At 44.9% G+C, this 21599-nt stretch overlaps 1 protein-coding gene across 1 annotated transcript; it reads left to right on the plus strand.

Moving 5' to 3' along the window:
- Window positions 1-1255: 1255 nt before the first annotated feature.
- Window positions 1256-20138, plus strand: LOC310959325 (TANK-binding kinase 1-binding protein 1-like; the record flags this gene model as incomplete). Its single annotated transcript, XM_083930629.1, has 13 exons — window positions 1256-1329; window positions 13677-13917; window positions 14075-14206; window positions 14336-14440; window positions 14537-14687; window positions 14935-15128; window positions 15640-15707; window positions 15797-15903; window positions 16963-17153; window positions 17275-17559; window positions 18981-19061; window positions 19171-19395; window positions 20010-20138. The coding sequence occupies 13 exons, from the start codon at window positions 1256-1258 to the stop codon at window positions 20136-20138; spliced, it is 1983 nt and encodes a 660-aa protein (XP_083786755.1).
- Window positions 20139-21599: the final 1461 nt, after the last annotated feature.

Below are 21599 nucleotides of genomic sequence, written 5' to 3' on the forward strand. Positions count from 1 at the left end.
ATTTACATCTCACTGCCAGAGAGGCTGCTAGAAACAGGAAATGTCAATTATCGCAAAGTACATCTTTAAATGCTGCTATAGGCCTAGTCTGCCGGGGGATTATACTTTTCCTGATCCTCTGAGCTTCTCTCCTCTCTGTTTGTATCATTCATGTCTCATCAGTGCATGTTACTAATTCAACTTCTTCCCCGGAGTTGTTTGTGCTTTGTCGTCTCTCAGGTCTCTGCTGATCGTGGTGGCGACTGCTGCCGTGGTCCTGCATGACGCTTCTTGCTGCTATTATTACTATTACTCATATACTATCATTAGTCTTATACATTATAACATTTGTAGCCATAAAAACACCATCAGTAATATATCTCATTGTATCACAGCTGTACCACTAATCGTCATTGATCATATTTACTACTATAATTATTATTATCATTGTCATGTTATATCACCTTAGCTGTGCTTGTTTCTACTATTCTGCTGTATTAACTGCCATAACATATAAGTCATATTCACATTACTATAGATATTATTATAGTTGCTGTTACTTTTTTGTTGCTTGCATCTCTGGAAGTCTGTCTGTCTGTCTGTCTTTGTCTCTCTCTGTCCATCTGTCTGTCTTTTCTCTTTCTCTCTCCTTTTCTTCCTCCCTCCGGTGCAGACAGATGTCCGTCCTCCACAGAGCTGGGTCTGTCTGACGTTCCTGCCTGTTATAAGGAAGGTTTCTCGTCTCCACCGTGCTCTACGGGGGAATTGTTGTGTCTATGTTTATCATAAATAAGTCATGGAGTGTGGTCTTTACCTACTCTGTAAAGTGTCCTGAGATAACATTTGTTGTGATTTGGCACTATAAATAAAATTGAATTGAATTGAATTAAAAATAGGCCTACAAATTAATTCAAAATATGTTAATATTTAGACTTTTAAAATACATTGCACATGGAAAATGCCACCTGTAATGGTTTCTAATCGTTATTTTGAGTAGACCCACTCAACTGGAGAAAAATTATCAAATTTAGGAACATCATGACAATTACATGCTTTCCTTTAACCTGTAAAATACTATCATCAATGGGCATGAAATGTCCCTCATAATATAGAATGACTCGGGAAATAAAGGTCATGTGAGCTGCTTTTCTTTATTTAGTATCTAGTCTTTATTTCTCTCACCCTCCCCTTCTCGTTGAACGGTCAAAGGGGGGTGGGGGGGGGGGGTGGTACACACACACACACACACACACACACACACACACACACACTGCTGATGTCAGACTCGAGTCATGTCGACCCTCCTCAGCAGCATCAGCACCATCATCTCCATGGCTTTTCTACGGAAACGTGAGTAAAAAGGCTCCACCGTCGTATGCGTCGATTGCCCGACTTCCCTTCCCGTGTGTCCGTCGCTCATGTCTGCCTGGTTCTCCCCGCTGAAATCCTCGTTGCCCGGTGAAAACACGGTCCCGATGGCTGGATGTTTTGGTTGCGCAGCGGTGGATGGTGTCGGGAGGGGGGGGAGGCTCGGCAGTGACGCTGTAGTGAATGGGTAGAATGATGGCACCGGGGCTACGGGACGCAACAGAGACAAGAGGCCAGCACATGATGCTCATAGACAGTCTTCACAGATGCACCGAGGGTATATTCAGGAGGATTAGGAGGTGCAGTGCACTGTCGCTACAGGGTCTTTCTCACGCGATGCGTTCATGTGTTGTTGGTTTTCCGGGACACATCTACGCAATGTGGAAATGATGGGATTATTACATCCTCATCTCATCTCATCTCATCTTCATCCGCTTATCCGGGGTCGGGTCGCGGGGGCAGCAGCTTTAGCAGGGGACCCCAAACTTTCCTTTCCCGGGCCACATTAACCAGCTCTAACTGGGGGATCCTGAGGCGTTCCCAGGCCAGCGTGGAGATTTCTACATCCTGAAGTTTGAAATGAGAGGAGAGGTTACTCAAATGTAGCCTCCCTTTCATGCACTCATATAGGATCAGATGGTGCATTCACGTGCTCCTCGGATGGTTACATTCATCGAGTTGGGAAGTTGTTCCTCCGATTTAGGTGTGTACATGAGATTTAAGTCGTAATGTGGAAACAACATAGAGGCTACAAGAGAGGATGTGTAGTACTTTGTTGCCCGGAGCCTTTGAACAACACGTTACTAACTCTCCTTCTCTGGAGAGTTGTTGCATCAGTATCCTACATTCCCTAAAACCACTAAAATATTGCTTTTCCCTGGCCTGTTATCAGGGGTGATGTTTAATAACGTCCAGGTCAGTGTGCGTCAGCAGCAACAAGGGCAGCCCAATACTATGTTGTAAATTGCAAAAAAAGATTTGCAAAAAATCAATCTTACCATACGGCGGCACGGTGGTGTGGTGGTTAGCACTTTCGCCTCACAGCTGGGGCGCTTCTGTGTGGAGTTTGCATGTTTTCCCCGTGTCTGCGTGGGTTTTCTCCGGGTTCTCTGGTTTCCCCCCACAGTCCAAAGACACGTGCACGTGTTAAGGTTGATTGATGACTCTAAATTGCCCGTAAGTGTGAATGGTTGTCCCTCTTGTCTCTGCGATGTGCCCTGCGATAGACTAGTGTCCTGTCCAGGGTGTACCCCACCTCACACCCAATGTCAGCTGGGATCGGCTCCAGCCCCCCTGCGACCCGGAAGATGAATGAATGAAAAAAAGCAGTTATGCTACTTTTATCCGCCATTTTTCAACATAATATGACGTAAACTACAAGCACGTCATGTACCAATTCCTACCAACAATACCAATCTTTAACTCTATCTGCCGCCGTCCCCCCTATTGGTATTTTATCCCACTAATGTCCCGATTTCATATTGATATACTAATCAAATGGTTTCATTATAGGACATTATCAGTTCCTTTTAGTTTTGTGGAACCTGGCAACCCAGTCCGACTGCTTTCGCTCAGCATGCCTTCACACTAGAGTCTCTAAAAGATAATTAGCCGGAAATGTTTGAAAGACACGGAAAATATCATTTAACAACACTTACTGCTTTTCTGACATATTTGGATATTCCTTTGTCTGACCATCTGAAGTGGAGGATAATCGTTTTTCCCAAGTTGTGACTCGTTCCAGGTGGAAAAAGGTGGAAACCTCCCGGTCAGAGAAATGAAGCCAGTTTAGAAGTGCCAGAAACTGCACTACAATGAGTGACCACTTGAGGCTTGCTGAGTAGAACCGCAGAGAACACATGCCCAGCTTTAAAGCAAAAAAAATAAGATTTGCTCCCGGCCTCCCCCCTTAGTTGGGAAACAGTATTTTCTTTGACTACTGTTGTAAAAGCACTAGTAGTACAAAAGCGTGAGAGCCAAGTTGCCACCTGTGGTGAATCCCTCTTCCGCCTTCAGCTCACAGTGAGTGAGCGGCGGGTCAATATTTATCCTTGTCCGCCCTCGGATTCTGTCACTATCCCTTTTTCTTTTCTTGGTCTCCTTTCGACAAAACCGTTGCTTTCTTTTGTTTCATTTTCAGCTATTACATCAACACAGTATACACAGTTGAGACACGCTGTACCAGCCAACAGACAGGCATACACACGCTACGCTAAACAGCGGGGCTCTAGCGTCCGAATTTGAAGGAAATGTGGTGACACGTGCCGTAAAGCAGTTGATTTTTTGTGGTTTCTTGTGCACAGATGTCGACCCGAAATCCGAAGTTGCATTGTGCCATTCATTCATTCATCTTCAACCGCTTATCCCGGGGTCGGGGTCGCGGGGGGGGCTGGGGCCGATCCCAGCTGACATCGGGCGTGAGGCGGTGTACACCCTGGACAGGACGCCAGTCTATCACAGGGCACATAGATACGAACAACCACTCACACCTACGGGCAATTCTTAGAGTCATCAATAGTAAAAGTGAACGACAGACTCCGTCATGATACGACAGTTGTGTCATTAAACTTTTTGCAAGTTGCCGTACCATCACAGGGATCTTGGAAATATATTATAAAGGTTGAAAAACTACACGGTGTTGTTTTAAAGCCCAAATAAATGTATTTACAGCCTGGTCCAAACAACAACTTCCGTAGTTCTTTTCACTATTCCTGACGATCAGGATTTAAAAAACAAAATTAAAATCATATAACTCACCTGTTTAAATCGGTCCATATGTCATACTATGTCTACAGTCCTCGTATGGGAACTCAGTCCAGGGCAACGACATAGACGGTGTAGTATTTAGAAATAAATATACATTGAAACGACTTGCACGGTGTCAGACTGAATCAGAATTAAACATTAGTTTAATTAAACAAGCAGGCAGCAGATCCCCCATGCACTTACTTTATCTATCCCCTGCTGGTTTGTCCCTCCTGCCCCCTCTCTGTCCGTGATCAGTGTTTAGTGGGATTAGTTAGGAGTCAGATGGATGACTTTGTGCAGTGACCTCCTAACCATACTGCTCATGCATTTGTGAACAGGACGCATTCACTCACACACACACACACACACACACACACACACACACACACACACACACACACACACACAGCTCGATTAATGGGGCTGTCTGTTAGTCACTGGCTTTCCAGACATTCAATAACAGCTGCAAAAGATGCGATCGATTCAGAGTCTCAAATTGTGTGTGTGTGTGTGTGTGTGTGTGTGTGCTGTGTCTCGGGTAAGGTTAAACTGTTAAATTCAGCTGGCTTTATCTCGCCCGTGTCCCCTATTGCAGCCATGTAAGAGGTCCAAAGCTCATTTGAGCAGCTGTTTTTTGGGAAGAACTGGGAACTGTTTCTGATTTACAACCGAACATTTCATCCCGGATCCATCTAGTCTCACACTGCCAGGTTTATCTCCACACACACAGAATGGCCCGGCTGTACGAGTTAACATTCTGGGGTAGGGGGAAAAAAGGGTCTGGGTTGTTTGTATTATTTTAAACCGATCACGATCAACTTTGGCGGCAACGGTGCCCTTAGATCGTTAAGAGAGCGGAAGGGGGGGATGATGAGAACAACCTGTTCTTTTGAGTTATCCGTCCCATTATCTTGTGAACTCTTGGGAATTTCTTTTTCAAATTTGTAAACCTTTGTTTACATTTGGTTTTGTGCTGCGTTACATGACAACATAAAGTTTTTCAGAATAAAATCAACTTAAATAAAATGGTCAATTCCATTTTTTTGGAGGAAAATGTATGATTAATCAATACGGCCGATAGATTGTCGATAGAAAAAGGTTGTTAGTGGCAGCCCTACGTCGGACATCTGGATCTCAAGTTATCAGAGACACAAGTTAAGCAGCGGAGCATCCAATAAGCCAGACAACGACGGAAAAACACATTTTTTTTAACGTGAACGTGTAACATTATGTCCGTTTGTTTTGGAGAGGGGGAGTCGTAACGACGGCATTGCTCAGTCGTGTGTTACTGTTGATTGAGAAACCCCTTGTAGCAGAAAATGTAATGGGCTGTGTTCACAAAAACGCTGTCCATCAGACCCATTGCTGGCCTTATTGTGCTATCAGTAAACCATGCTGTTCTGTTTTTACAGACGAAAGCATGCCTTCATTAGTCCCGCAAGGGGAAATTCACTTTTCACTCTTTTGTTGTTAACACACACACACACACACACACACACACACACACACACAGGCCTCAAATATGCACACATGCGCAAACAGGTCCTACACATGCATTAATGGAGAGTTATCAGAGCGAGAGGGGTTCAGTGCCTTGCTCAAGGGCACTTCGGCAGTGCCCAGGGGGTTGAAATGGCACCTCTACCGCCACCAATTCGTCCCTATGGACTGAGCCACTGCCGCCTCGTTTTCTAATCTTAATAGAGAAAAAAACATCTAGTCTCTCTCAGCTGAAACAATCAATCATCTCTTCCTCTGACTCTATGACTTTACTCTGTTGATCATCAATTGTGTTGAAATTGGGCAAAACATACATAGTAGCTCTGAGTCTTGGGTTGATGTCTGGGCTCAAATTTGGCAGTATCTGTCATGTAGTCACGTTGAGTTAGAGCCTTAGAGCAGAAGTCTAGTGGCAAGATTAACTGTTGGCATGGCTAGTACTTACATGTTATAGTTGATTTGATTAATTTACCTGAAGTAGCCTAGTAGATGGTTGATGAACTACATGTCCCAGGTGACTGGCCCTCAATTCAAGGGATCTGAATAAGTGACATTGATTTTAAATACCTCAGCGCTCACCTTTTCTGCAAAACGCCATCAGATGTCTAAAAGAATCTTTATAGCACAACTGATCTGAAGACTCTTTGGCTTTTCTTGTATCCCCCAAATCCATCTGCATTACTCTTGGTTTTAAAGGGGCTGACTGAAACTCATCTCTCCGTACCTGCCTGTTCTCCTCACTGCACTTTCCCTCTCCATCTGAAAAACTAAAACAAGCTGGAGGTGGGTGGTCTGCTTGATCATTCTCCGGTACAGCAGCTGGATGAAGTCCAATAGGATCAAGAGTAGCAGAGAGCTTTACATTTTTGCCGGCTGAAACAGAAAAACTGTTTGTTGAAGTAGGTAGAGGGAGATAAAGAGGGAGCGAGAGCCTGTTTTAAGTTGCTATGTGTGGGGGGAGAGGGCAGAAAATCACCTACTACAAAGTGATACCTAAGACCTGACTGTAATACTTAAAGTAAAAAAGGAAAATAATCTCAATTGACCTAAAGTTCTCACACTGTTATAGTTTTGCTTCCTGTTTTTGGAGGAATTAAAGCATTAAATGTACTTTCTAACCATCATAAATTGTAGAGTTCCATGAAAAATTGTGACCAGAATGTGTGCCGAGTGCATTTTTCGTACATACAACACCGAAAAGTAACGCACAGTATTTGTGTGTATTCCATGTATTGAAAGCATAGGACATACACTCACCGGCCACTTTATTAGGCACACCAGCTGCTTCATATAGTGTCAGTGTGGTCGTCTGCTGCTGTTCTCTATCTGCTAGAAAGTAGGTGGTGTTGTGTGTTCACAGATGCTCTCCTGCATACCTCCGTTGTAACCAGTGGATATTTGAGTTACTGTTGCCTTTCTATCAGCTCTAACCAGTCTGACCATTCTCCTCTGACCTCGGGCTAAAACGAGGCATTTGCGCCCACAGAACTGTCGCTCACTGGATCTTTTCTCTTATTGGGAGCATTCTTTAGACTTTCAAGTGGCCTTTCACTCGCGAGATTTACAAGACTCCGGAGGTGACGCCTCGCTGGTGATCAGCTGATCGGTGATACAGCGGCACGTTCTTCCTCAAGAGACATACAGAATAGTTATAGTTTGATTTAAGGTGGTCACGTAACATGAAAGAAAACACTCCACCTTAAAGATTCAATGTGCTGCATTCTTCACCGTGTTGTCGTGGCGTCCGTGCTACCAAACACAAACTTAAGATATTTTAACATTTTGTTATAATACATATAGATACAATATGTCAGTCAATAGGGCACTTTTGAAAATTTGAAGTTTGTACGTGTCTTTAAAGAGGCGGTTGCTAACAAATGGCTAAATAAGACTACAAACCTTATCCGTACGAGCGTTTTCAGTTGTGAGCTAGTGAGCGGTGTAGTTCTTTTGGTCCTTGTGATCATGTGTCTGTTACATGTTGAAAAGGTTACATGGCATGACCTAATTTTTATGATCTCCCTCATCCTATCCCCCCGTCATATTCTATACTCCTCAGTTAGTTTAATTCCCTCTGTCATCTCAGCTCATTTTAAGTCCTACTCTCCCTTTGTCTCTCTCTGTAGCTGACTGCCCCCCCATTCCCTACCCCCACCCACCCCCAGCATTCAGCTGTGCTCAGATATGGCGCCATGTCCTCAAGGACTCTCTCAAGCTCCCTCCATTTTTTACCATCTTTGTCATGATTAAGCTTCTTTCTTTCTTTCTTTCTTGATGCTAAGCAAAATGTTGCTTCTCACAAAGGTCCAAAGCTTTGTCTTTCTAACCATTAAAGTTGGTGATGGTGTTGGATTAGAAACTTAGATACTGTGTCAGTGTTCACACGCAGCTTGCATGCTACAGCAGCCAAACTAGAGTTCAAAGCTTATGGCAATGAAAGCTCTCCACTGGAGGTACATACTGTGCTAGAATCCACCTGCCATGGTCTGGAGAATATTAGAGCTTTGTATAAGGATTGATTGTACAAAATGTAAGGTGACTGACTGCAGGTATTACCTGATTCTGTCAAATCACTCAGGCCTAGTCCACACGCACACTGTGTTTTGGTAAATGTAGCTGCTAACATTTTACATGTTTACACATAAATGCACAGTTACTTTTCCACTGTATGGAGGAACAGCACGCGTGAACGCTACAAAGTGAGCAACACACCATTGCAGCCAGGTCCGGTAATAGCTTTTATTCAGGCTTCTGATTGGCCATAATCTTCTTCTTCTTTGTGGTCAACATGGAGGCCATCCCTACACACACTATGATGATGAGGCAGTCCACTGGGTTTTCTGTTTGACCGCAGGGGGTTGTGGCTAAAGCGGATCGTTAGGCCATTAATAGATGAAACAGCCATGTGATGACACATATGGCCCAGCTCTAGGTTGCCCATGGCTGCGACTGTGTGTGCGCTCCTGCCGTACACAGTCAATAGAGCTGAGAGGGAGCTATAGAGGAAGAAGTGGTTAGATGATAGACACAAGCATTGTGTGGGCTGAATGCATGTGTGTGAGAGAGTCTGTGGGCTGTGAGAGTGGGAGTTATCTGCTTTGACCTCTCTCTCTCTCTCTCTCTCTCTCTCTCTCTCTCTCTCTCTCTCTCTCTCTCTCTCTCTCTCTCTCTCTCTCTCTCTCAGCTGCCTTCTACACACACACACACACACACACTGAACAAGGAAGTGATAGAGTATTAGTGAAAGAGAGAGTTAGATGTGTGTTGCTTCAGTTGCAATGATCACAGAAGCCAGAAGTGTCCTTCATACATGTCACTGAGGCAGTTGCTGCTCCTATACCATTAAACATTGGATGTCAGATAGACGTGCAGATCCTGTCTATATTGGGTCCGTCGGTCCATGACCAACTCTGGAAATCTATTCGACGTCCAAACTAGGTCCAATATTTGAACGTCCAATCATGACAAATTGACATCCATCATTTGACTTTTGAACTGGGTACATTTTTTTGACGTCATTTGGACGTTTATGACAGCTGCATGAATTGCACATGATGTGGGTTTTTTTAACAGTTTTTTTTAATAATCAAATTATTTATTTATGCATTTATGTATTTTTGCAATTATCTGTATTTTTGCATTTGGAAATGCAATTTGTGGGAAATAATTTCATGATAGCCTATCCACCTTATTATGACAGAACTCTCCGACAGTCAAGTACTACTGAGCCAGAAAGTGCAGGTCAGAAGCAACAAGCTAACGTTAGCTCCTCTGCTAGCAGCAAACAACATAGTTGCTATAGTTGCTGTTGCTGAGCTCTGGCTAAGGTGGTAGAGCAGGTTTTGCCAATGTTCGGAGGGTCGGATCTTTGATCCACGCCCTGCCTTGTGTCCTTGGGAAAGACACTTCACCCACCTTGCCTCGTCTGAAGCGACCTAGAGATGTATCATGTTATTATTATTATAATTATAGAATTAGTCTAAATTTGATGTTAAAAAGACGTCCACCAACGACCACATTTGGATTATAAATAGCCCTTACACGGTGGTCCCACGGACGTCAACATTGGACGTTTGGTAATCATGAACATAGCCCCATATTCAGTCTCCTCCTCATCACATCACCCACAGCTCTCTCACATAAAACTGTTTGCTGGTCTGAAGTCTGCTAGGGCTGCACACATTCCCACCACACATTCGTCCTTTATAAATACCAGTATATGTGTGGGAAAAGGCGCATGTTTTTTCCCGTCTATACATCTGGCACAGAACCTCCCTCATTCTCGATAATGTCAGCACCCTCAGTCATCTTGGTTTGCTTTCTATCCTTCTATCGTACGCATCCATCTCACTGATGACATTGCCTGGGAGCGATGGATGCTTTTTCTATGGCGAACGCATGACTCGCCCTATCCTGCCTCTGATTGGCTCTCCTTGATATTCTTGCTCTAACCTTAACCACTTTCACTCCCTCATGCATCAATTTAACCAACCCAACCAACAAAGGAGTTAAGGACATCAGAGGCAGAGCAGGGCAGGTCATGCCTTTGCAGGAGTAGGATTTGTAATTTAGCTTTGCAGAAATCATAAAAAAAAATGTTCATACTGTAATGCAACAAAGGTCGTCATCCAGAATCATAACAGGGATGTTGCTTGTTAGCCTACACAGCCCGCCAGCATGTCACCAGAATGCCCCATTTGAGCATTTTCAAGCATTTTATCTTGCTGCCCGTTAACTAGGGAGGGGCGTGAGTGACCCATTCCTCGAGTAGTCATGGTTTCAAATTAACTGGATTGGTAAACAACAGCCCTCAAGTTTTTTTGTGTGTGCATGTGTGTTTGTTTCTGGGCTTGACTCGAGACACAAACACCCCAGTTTTTGGAACCGGCTCTTCGCCTCACCATTCGGAAGATGTGTGAGCTGCAAGAGGAGGTTACTGTGCAAGGCCCAAACGAAGCGTCTCAAGCAAAGAGACACTGGATACCGTCTCTGGACCGGACTAGTTTGAAAATAGGGATGTCAACGAGCCAGAAGCTGTTTCAGTGAGTCAAACAGTCGTCCTCAGAAAAACCCACTGGAGTGGTGGAAGTCCAACAGGCTATAAAACTGAGCGTTGTGTCAAAGCAGCACCTGCTGATATCTGCCACCTCTGGGCCATCGCCTGTTCGCCACAGCAGGACTGATCATCGACAGAATGCAAATGCTGATTTAATTACATTTTTGTAAGGAAACAATGCTTTGAAGTGGTTGTGAAAGTGTAACTGTGACTGTTTTGATTGAGAATAAGCATTAGGTTTGGGGTAGGCTGTATTGCTGTGCATCATTAATCCTGCAGGAAGATTCGTAGCGTTCTAAAAATAGATTTAGAAAAACAAGTACTCGATTGGCCCTTGAAGAATTGATATGATCCTCCGATCTTGGAATTAACTACCTGTGCCCGTCCCTAATGTTAACTGTAGCTTGCTAGCAACATACGCACCAACCATGTGTGGCTATGCTGTGTTTGTGTGACAGCTCAGCTCTTGTTATCCCCTTCCAGGGATGCCACTTCTCTGTGTATTGTTTCCCCTGACCCCTCTTCCATTCCTCTTGTCTCTATATGTAAATTCAGTGAAGTCAGAACGCCTCAGGTCGCTCAAGTGGAAACATTTTTAACTCTGGTGGACCTGTTTTCACATCTGTTTGCACCCACCAGGGCAAATTTGCTAAACGCCTTTGCATTATATACACTGCCTCTAAAATTCACTTCACATTCAGTCTGAGCATATTTAAGAGGTTTTGTGGTGCAAAACAACGTCACACAACACACTCACGTTATTCTGTTATATGAAGAAATATGCATGACTAATAAGCTCTGCTTACTGTTGTATGGGGATTTGTGTATGCATATGTGTGTGGCTGTTAAAGGAAGAGGTATGGCTGTTGTGAACCCATGCTCGTGTATGAAATATTAATGTACTGCAGAGCTTTACGTTCCATCCCGCTCTTATCAAACTGCTGTTTAGCTCAGCATCTGAAGACTCTTCTAAATGACTTGCAGATAGGCTGAATACATTTTTAACCTTACATTGTTCGACCTCTGTCTCATCCATTTCAATCATTAAAAAACAAAGAGACATCTGTAACTTCGGTCCCTGTCCCTAGTTTAAAGCGTCATCACACAAACATTAGATATTAGAACCATCATTGCTTGTGGAGAAATCTTCGTTATTTTCTCAATGCAGTTCCTGCAATGGCCACTATAGGAGGCAGCTCCAAGAAAACTGCAGTAATGCGTTTTATTAGCGATGGACAAAGGAAGCTTCATGAAGCATTTATTTCCTGATCCCTCTAGATGGCGCTCTCGGTTTAAAGAAAGGCTCAAGGAATGGCAATTCAGTGTGCCTTCGACCCTTTGTTGAACAGAGTGTCATTTCTGAACCAACTAGATGACACTCTGATCAGCCTTCAGACATGGTGTCATCTACTTAGGGCGCACTCACACTGTCCTTCCACACCGGGCCAAAACCGTTTTTTCGGCTAAAGCCTAGTGCGTTTGACCAGTGTGAGCGCAACCGCTCCGCGCATGACAGCGGGCCGTCCACGGCCCACCTGAGAGAGGTGGGCTTTTGTAGAGCGCTTTTGCACATGTACGAGCACGAGCGTGCGCACGTGTACGAGCACGAGGCCTACGACGGTTCTGATGTCCTTTTTGTGCGCCTGTTCGGACATAGAAAATAGAAGGACGGACCATGCACGGACATTTAACAACAACAACAATGGCGGTGAAAGGTTCACGTTGGTGTGATGCGGAGGTGGAGTGTTTACTGCAGATTTGGTCGATGAAAATATTCAAAAACAGTCGACAAGACGCACAAAAACTCTGAGGTCTACGGAAAGATTTGTAAACAAAGCGACGCATCGCGATGACCTCAATCAATGCGTGTGACGTGTTACGGCGTGATGACGTATGGACAGCAAGAAGCATTTGCGCGAGGCCCAGGTAGTGTGAGTACAAACGGGCCTGGGGTGCGGGGGAGAGGGAGGGGGGGAGAAGTACCCTAAAGCCCGGGGCGCGGTGCGGAAGGACAGTGTGAGTGCGCCCTTAGAGTCTAAATACATACTAAGATGAAATCTAACCACAGCCCACTGTGTTGTCAACATATGGCTCACCCTTTATTATGGTTTACATGTTTTACATAGTTTAACTAACTATAGTGTAATAGTATGCCTGACTGAACCAATTTAGATAACGGAATTAAAAGGTAGTCCAAAAAAAATCCCTCAAAGATATCACTTGTTGAAATAAAACCTGCTGTCTCCGCATTATTTGTAGGGCCGCAGACATGAAGTTTAGTTAATCGTGATTACAACAGAATACATGTGTAGGTCAGTTTGTTTGGCATTCATTCGTCCGCCCTTAACATGAAGTGTTATCATTGAATTTCACCTCAGGGATTAATGAAGTATTTGTTATTCTATGATTCTTTCAGTTCTACAGTACACGGGTAAGGCTGGCGTTTATCTGTTGTAACCCCCACGTCCGTACACCTGCCGTCTGCTGACCATAATGAAGATCCAGAGATCCTTTTTTTTCAAGCAGTGGATGGGAAAAGCTGTTATTCCTGAATACACACTGGCTGACCATGTCTCTCGGCAAGGGAATGCACAGAGATTCTCCAAAAAACATAGCACCATTATTCCTGATTGATCCCATCTTTTGCAGGTGAAGCTTTGAAATGTAATTCTTCCTTGTTTTTGCCGTGGGGGGATCACTTTTTCTGCTGTAACCATGGAAACCGCCAGTGAGAGACAGGGGGGGCAGGGAAAAGAGGATGCATTTTATGGCAGCAGATGGGAAATAGCAAATCTGTGGTTTGCTGGCTCAGTGGGCCCCTGGCTGCATTTTGCGACTGTCACCTCTGCCAGCACATGGGGCTTGGCAGACCGATTGCCATTTGTGCCCCTGCTGTGTGAGGTGGAGAGTGCAAAGTGACTTACTGAGCCTTTCTGTCTGCCAAAAGCCCAGTCTGTGTTTCTTTTGCACTCCGTTTCCCAGAGATCAACTGCAACTCTTTCTTTTTTTGTTTTCTCCCCTACAGCAAACTGATGATGGATCTATTCCGCAGAGGAGAGCTGGGGCTGCTGGGAGGAGGAGAGGGGCTGAGAGATGATGTGGGCGTTTCCGGAATCAGCTGGTCGTCCAATCGGCTGCCAGAGGACATCTACCCGGCGTCGGGATTGGCACTGGCCGCTGCCTATCATGACATCAAAACACGGCTGGCAAGTCTGGAGAGGGAGAACAGCAGCATCAAGAGGAAGCTCAAACACTACGAGGTCAAGGTGGAAAGCAACACACACACACACGCACACACATGCACACGCACATATACACACAGAGTACACGTTTAGACAAACAAAAAAAGAATATTGTTTGATAGAATAAGACTTTTGTAATGCACAAACGCATTATTTTCTTGAAAGTTAATCTCTCCTCCAGTTTCCTATGATCAGTGAATTTGGAGAGGAGAGGATACTGTGCTGTTCCTGTGAGCCCATCGTCAAGGCTACCAGTGAAATCCAATCAGAGACCACCAACCTACAACAGAGGATCAACTCTCTCACTCAGGAGGTACTCATTAAGTTAAAGAGGACTGTGCTTTCAAACGTACAAATGATGGACAGAACAAAGCAAATGTAAGACCCAATTTGTAGTAAACCAGAACTTCTGAGATGTTTCTCCTCCCTCTCTCTGTCTCAGCTCCAGAAGAGTAAGGAAAGAGAGGAGAGGTTGGAGGAAGTCATCCAGGCTTATGAGAAGATTCACTCGGAGAAAAGCAACGTCCAGAGAGACCTGGACAAGATGGTAAACATGCACAAACACCCACACACACACACACACACACACACATTTTCTTGTAAGAATATTCTGTGCTTAAGCGTTTTTGTGTGTGTTTGTCAGACGACTCTAGCAGAACAGCACGTGGAGCAGATCTGCAGTCTGGAGTCGGCTCTCAGACAGAGAGAAAGCTCCCTTCAGAAACTCAGCGCTCAACTCCGCAGCAAAGACGCACATCAGCCTCGAATCCACGCCGGCCTGAACGTACCCAGAGGTAGAGCCGGTTAGATTGTGGTGATATTAGCAGCATCAGAAGGAGCAAAATAGTAATACCAAGCAAAACTAATACTGTTTGATAATAATAATAATAGTTATTAAACAGTATTAGTAGCAGTGTTGCCATTGATCAGCAGTTAATACCACCCTCTAATATCTCCCTAGCACTAGACTCAGTGTCAGACATGCGTTAAAAATGAAATGATGAAACAGACTGAAGCTTTTCGCATGTCTGGTTGTGTCAGAGGGCCGCGGGCCAACGCTGCAGAGCTCCCGCAGTCTGGACGCCCTGTCCGACCTGAAGCTGCAGCGCCTGGAGGCCGAGCTGGAGGGGGCGCGCCACCAGGCCGAGGGAGCCTGCCAGAGGGAAAAGGAGCTGAGAGCCGAGTTTCAGAGGCTGCAGCAGGAGGTCGCCCAGCTACAGGAAGCACAGAGACAGGTAGGCCTAATGCTTAAAAGACTGGATGTTTACACCAGAGGGGACCATTTTGTCACATTGGATGGACATTGTCTAGAGAGAGTGAAACTAAAATTCAAAACTAAGGGCTATTTGCAGATGCTTTGTTTATTTATTATAGAAGGTCATCCATATAATGGGGTTAGGACAATAAATACAGTGAAATACATAGATTTCTAATTCATGAAGTGGTCAGACATTTGGATCTAACTACACACACCTTGTTTGTTGATGCACGGTGTCGCTCATGGTTATGCTTGACTGTTGCTGTTATTTTTTGCATTTTTAAATCAAAGTGTAATGGTACCAATTCTCTTTAATTCTCTTAATATGAGCAACACCCAGTGTGCAGATAAACCAACAGTAAACGTATCTACTGACAAATGTATCATATGTCATATCTCTTTTTCCTTCCTGCTAAAAAAAGCCACAGAGACAGTGCATGGAGTAATGATCATCTCTGTACAATCATTCATCCCTTTGTATGATGCAGTCACAGGAGCTGTCCACACACTGTGAGCACTGTGACGTGGAGTGGATAAAGAAAGCCGGGGACGAGCAGTGAGTCTTGTTTTGAAACCAGTCTATAGCATTTGTCAGTTTGTCATTTAAATGCATGTTTTTATTCAGTCATGCTCTCTGTGTCGCAGGGTGAACCTAGCGTTAGCCTACACTGAGCTAACAGAGGAGTTGGGTCGTGTTCGCAATCTGGCCGTGAAACAGAGCGACCTTCTGCGACACGTCTCACAGGAGTCTGGTAGGAGTGTTTTTTTGGGTTCTAAGATTTCATGGTATCATTCCATATTTTGTCATTTCATTTATTCGCTTAGTACACTGAGGGGAAAATTAACAAAGAGTGGACTGCACTGCATATTGCACATCGCTTGCACCTGCTACCTGCCCCGTCTCAATGGCCCATTCATTCTCAATTGCAGCTGAGTGCAGTGTGCGCCCTTTATTCCATCTGTTAGCAATTAATTATAAGGCAACGTGTAAATGTCGCAACAGTAAGCAGACCAACGATAGAGAGAAAAAGACGAGTTACAGGTCCTGGCCCAAGAGGTGCACGGACATAACTCAAAACCCTGTGATGGAGAGATTCAATATCCACTTGGGGCTGATGGTGTCTTTAGACCATAAAGGAAGATGGTGGAGGACACTCCCTATAAATGTGCCAAGCACTCTCAGTGTAACTGTAACAATTCCACTGTAACTGCGTGTGACTGTCAGCACTGATCTCCGTCAACTGGACTGTTTTTGCAACAAGGCTCATTTACATAGGAAGGGGACAAATTTATGCCGAACGTCTGCATATGACCTCATTTGAATACGGGCAAATAGCACAGGTGCATCTTGGCAGCAGTTCGAGGTGCATTTCACCCTTTGCCGGTGCTTTGAGAATCCCATGGTTTCATTTTGTCTGATTTGTGCAGGTGTAGCGGCCGCAATAGCCACACAATCCTTCTGTGATTTCACCCCTGTGCGGATGACGGTTCTCACGACGTTGTCAACGTGTCAGAACAGAAGCATGTTACATTTCTTTGGAGGTGTTGTTTATGGGGCCAGGTTCCTGCAGGGGAAAGCATTAGTGCACCAAACTGAAACAGGTTTTCATTCTTTCATGTTGTTTAAGTGACAACTGCTCACATACGTGCTGTGAAATGATAAAGAAATGGAAGGTATCTTTGTTGCTTAAGATTATTTGTTGCTGTGTTCAGCTTCTCTACAACGCTCTGCCATCACAACTATGTCTGTTTTTCACTGTAGAATGGAGTCTTTTTACGATTCTCTCTCTTTTTCTTTCGTCCTTCTCCAGTCTCTCGTCCTACCCCTGCTCCCCAACGTCTCTCCCCCACCTCCCCCCAACGCTCCTCACTCTCCCCTGACAGGCTCCTCCCCACTCCCTCGCCACCTCTGTCTCCTAACAACGGCCCTGCCTCCTACTCCCATCAGCCAACCTGCAGCCGTCTACGAGCAAAGTTCCAGGGTCGCCGCAGTTACTCTGAGGTGAGGCCGGAAAGTACTTTTTAGACGTGTTAACCATATTTGTGTGCCATTTTGCAGCAAAACTACAGATTGCCTGCATAGCCAAGTCCTTTGACCTCTTGACCCCTTCCCCTTTTCCCAGGTATCTGACCCGTCAGGCATCCACAGGCACCCGGCTCGGCTGATGAGAGATCCAGTGTCCACCCTCCCCAAGCCCAGGCCCCTCCTGGGGGAGATGCAGGGTTACGGGCAAAAAAACAAATCTCAGCTCCGTACTTCCTTGGTGGGCCTGGTCCGACCGGCATCGGCTCACGGAGCTGGAGGGGAGAGGGGTGGAGGTGGGGGAGGGGAGAGAGGTGGTGGCAGCAGTCTGAGCAGCAGTCCGCATCGCTGTCCTCTGGACCTGGGCTTCCCTCTGGCTGCCGAGGTGAGACTGGGAGCTTGAAAATGCTCATACTAGCACTGTCTCACAGGTAAAGCAGATACCAAATACATAAGTTTTGAGGCACACGGTTGTCTAAATTATCATTGTATGCTGTAGCATTGAGAGTTCCCTTCTTTGTTACTAAGGGACACCAAACCATGAAAAACACTGTCAGTTAGTACAGTGCATTCAGGCCGGCAGCATTCTCCTGGCATCAGCCAAACACAAATTCATCTACCAATCTGCCAGATAGTGAGACATGAAGAGTATCACGCCAGACAGCATGTTTACACTGCCAATGACGGCGTGCTTCACACCGCTACAGCCAGTGCTTGTCATCGCATGCAGTGATCTCAGGCTCATGTGCTGCTGCTCAGCCATTGAAAACGCATGTAAGAAGCTCTTTACTTGAGTCCGAGCACTCAGCCGTCTGTGAGCTTGTGCAGCTGGTCACTTGGCTACTGACCTGTTGTTGCTCCCAAACATTTAACTTTAAAGGTCCCGTATTGTAAAAAGGGAGATATCCATGTCTTTTTTTTTTTTTATTATAACTCAGGCGAAGGTGCTATATAAATACTGTGAAAGTATCAAAGCTGTCAATCCACAGAGAAATGCACACAGTCCATATTCAGAAACGGTGTCTTTAAACGAGCCGTCGGGACTTTTGTACATTTGTGATGTCACAACTGTACTCGAGGTAGAAAGTGCTGCTACAGTGCCAGTACAGTCACTGTCCGGCTGCAATGACGGTGCAGAGATGCAGAGATTGCAGATGCAGAAAACCCAGAAACGCTAAGCAATCAGAGCAGACTGGACTTTTTCAGGCGGGGGTCTTGAAGAGACAGGCAGTAAAACAAAGCGTCACAGACAGCATGAGAAAAACAATGTGTCTATTGAACATTAAGACATGTAAACATGTTCTATCTGAAACACAAAATACAAGTTTGAACCTGAAAATAAGCATGATATGGGACTTTTATGGTGGCATTAACTGCAGATACAGTTAGCCAAATATAGCAGGTCAGACATTATACTATAGTATGACTCATTCTACCACAAATCAGTGGAGATTATACGGCTGTATTAGTGATTTTGAGTAACTTAACTATTTTCTCCAATCCATTTTCAGCAGTGGTCGTGTTACCAAACCACCTTGCAATACAGTTTCCTCAACTGTTGTATCATACTGAACCAAAGCATCCTTTTTGGGTTCCCTTAAAAAAATGCGTACAACTCTTGCTGAGACCACTAATTTCAAGGGTCGACCACTTACATTTGGCCACAGCGTTACATGTAACTTGACCCTACCTGTGCAAAAAGATACCGCACACACACTGCGTTCAACATGTCATACACACACTATCCTATAGCTCTTTAATGCAGCAGTAATCATCATGTTCTCCTCACCCTCTCGTCTCATTCAGGTGCATCACTTCTGTCGCCTCGATGACCCGCCTGAGCCTACCCCGCTGGTGACACCGCCGCAGTCCTCTGATGATGAAGAGGTGATGACGACGATACTGATGCGCTTGGCTCTTCTGGTGTATTTAAAGCTGTGTTATTAATTAGGAACATGTGTGTGTGTGTGTGTGTGTGTGTTGTGTAAATTTACAGGACGTATGTACATATCTATCGCCGGCTGCCAGCCCGCCTCGGACGCTCGGCGCAATTGGGATTGGCTCGTCGCCTAGGGAACAGCCCCTACACCCCCCATTCCCGTCTCCTAGGAAACAGCCCCGCCATCCCTCCTTCTCGTCCCCCGAGGGCCCTGCCACCCTCTCCTGCCATCTGCCTCCCTACATGAACACTGAGCATGCTCAGTCATGGCCCTCCATTAACGTGAGTAGAGAACAATGATGAGAATTACATAATGCGACTAATGGATTCCCCGCAGTTCTTGTGCGGAAACTGGCCAGAAGACAATAGATGTGAAAAAAGAAATGTGGTTAAAAAAACACAAAACAAACACACGGCCGAACAACATTGCTCTGAAGGCAAAACGTTTCAATAAAAGTCAGAAAAGAATCAGATAAAGAGGGTGTATGGCATACTGCAAGCGACACCTTTGATATTACGCAAAAAAAAGGATACAATCCTGATTGTCCCAGCTTTAAAAAACAAATTGACATCCTCATATGAACTACAAAGCTTCTGTGTACGTCCAGCTGGGAGGAGGCCTCGGGGTAGACCCAGCACCAGGTGGAGAGATTATATCTCCACACTGGCCTGGGAACGCCTCGGGATCCCCCAGTTAGAGCTGGTTAATGTGGCCCTGGAAAGGGAAGTTTGGGGTCCCCTGCTAAAGCTGCTGCCCCCGCGACCCGACCCCGGATAAGCGGATGAAGATGAGATGAGATGAGAGATGAGCTTCTGTGTAAATGTAGCAGGAAACTGTGATTTTGCCATAATTTGAAGTTCAGTAGTTTGACACCTGCGTCTTCCTCTGTCGGCAGTTATGGATGGAGTCAGAAGAAAGCGCTGTTCGGAGCTGTCCTCTGTGTCAGCTGACCTTCCCGACTGGTTACCCTGATGACGCCCTCATCAAACACATCGACTCCCACTTGGAGAACAGCAAAATCTGACTTTTTTTCATCGCCTGAGACGGACACCGGACCCATCTTCATTGTTTTCTATTTAGGTTTTATCCAGGAACGGTTCGATGAACCTGCATGCTTCTTTCTATGGAACTTGCACCGTATAACCGCGGTCTACTGGTACAGGGGTTCCACGTCTTGCTCAAGGGGCACTTCCCTCTGCCCTTCCATCCAAAATTGTGGAATCTAACCAGTGACCTTCCAGTATTCTACCCTCCGGGCTCAAGAGTTCATCATTTCATTTCCAGGTTGTAAATCTCTTAATTTGTATTCACCAAGGACGTACGTACACTTTCCAAACGTCTCTCACAAAGCTCAATATCAACAATACTGTACCAAATGTTTTTTTGTTTTTTTTAATTTCTCAGCCAAACTCTTGTAAATAGAGCTGAGTGCTAAAGAAACAGTAGATGTAGAAAACATAGTGCTGTATCTTTTGGATACACTGACACAGAGACAGTAGCTGTTAAAGCTCCAGTGTTAACGACATGTGTGCTGGTCTAAGAGCAGCCCCGGAGGTCAGAAGACGTGCTGGAAACATCTGATCTGTTGTTTTCATGTCCAAACATGTGTCAAATCCAAATGACTAATAACAAAATAAACACTATCTAGAAGTCTAAGCCAGTTTCAAAATATATGACACGGGCTATAGGACAAAAGTCAGGACAACGATGAGAGTGAAAGAGGCTAATCTACAGGCTAGTGGACTTCCAAAACAAACTATATGTAAACTTTAGTATGAAATGCTCCGACAGTAAAAAGTAATTTAAAGAACGTTTAAAAACTACAGCAAAAAAGCACCTACTGCCATCTCTTGGTGTGGTAATGAAAGTGCCTTGGTTAAACCACGACCTTTATTTTGAAAAGGCAGAGGTCTATAAAAGCTCATTTCCAATAGTTCAAAATAAAACACTCTTTGTTGTTGTTGTATCTTGTCATCTTATGATTATGACTTTGTATTTCATGATTATGAGAACATTTCAAATAAGGAGATATCATATTTATTACCGTAGTATCCAGATTCTTTCATTTGTGATTGGTTTTTCCTCTCTCATAACTATCAGGGGTGTTTCTAGGGGGTGGGCTGGGGAGGCCCGGGCCATCCCTGAAATCTGATCGGCCACCCCAGGTTCCACCCGAGTCAGAGACCCATGGGGAGTGCACATACTAGTATCATACAAAACTAAATGATCCAACCACCTCATGCTCAATGCTTCAAATATGGCTAAATGTTGGCAAGGGAAAAAACTGTCATGGTCATTTTCAAAGGGGTCCCTTGACCTCCGACATCAAGGTATCAGAAAGGAAAATTGTTTCTTTGGGTACCCACCAGTCTTTACTTATATTTGGCCTCATGAAACTGTACAACCACAAACTAGACACCTAGGGCATTTAAAGAAACATCTCTACTCTAGATTTACAACTGAGCTCACTACAGCCTCTGAGAGA

The sequence above is a fragment of the Echiichthys vipera genome, assembly GCF_963691815.1.
Source record: "Echiichthys vipera genome assembly, chromosome: 17".
Lineage (NCBI taxonomy): Eukaryota > Metazoa > Chordata > Actinopteri > Perciformes > Trachinidae > Echiichthys > Echiichthys vipera.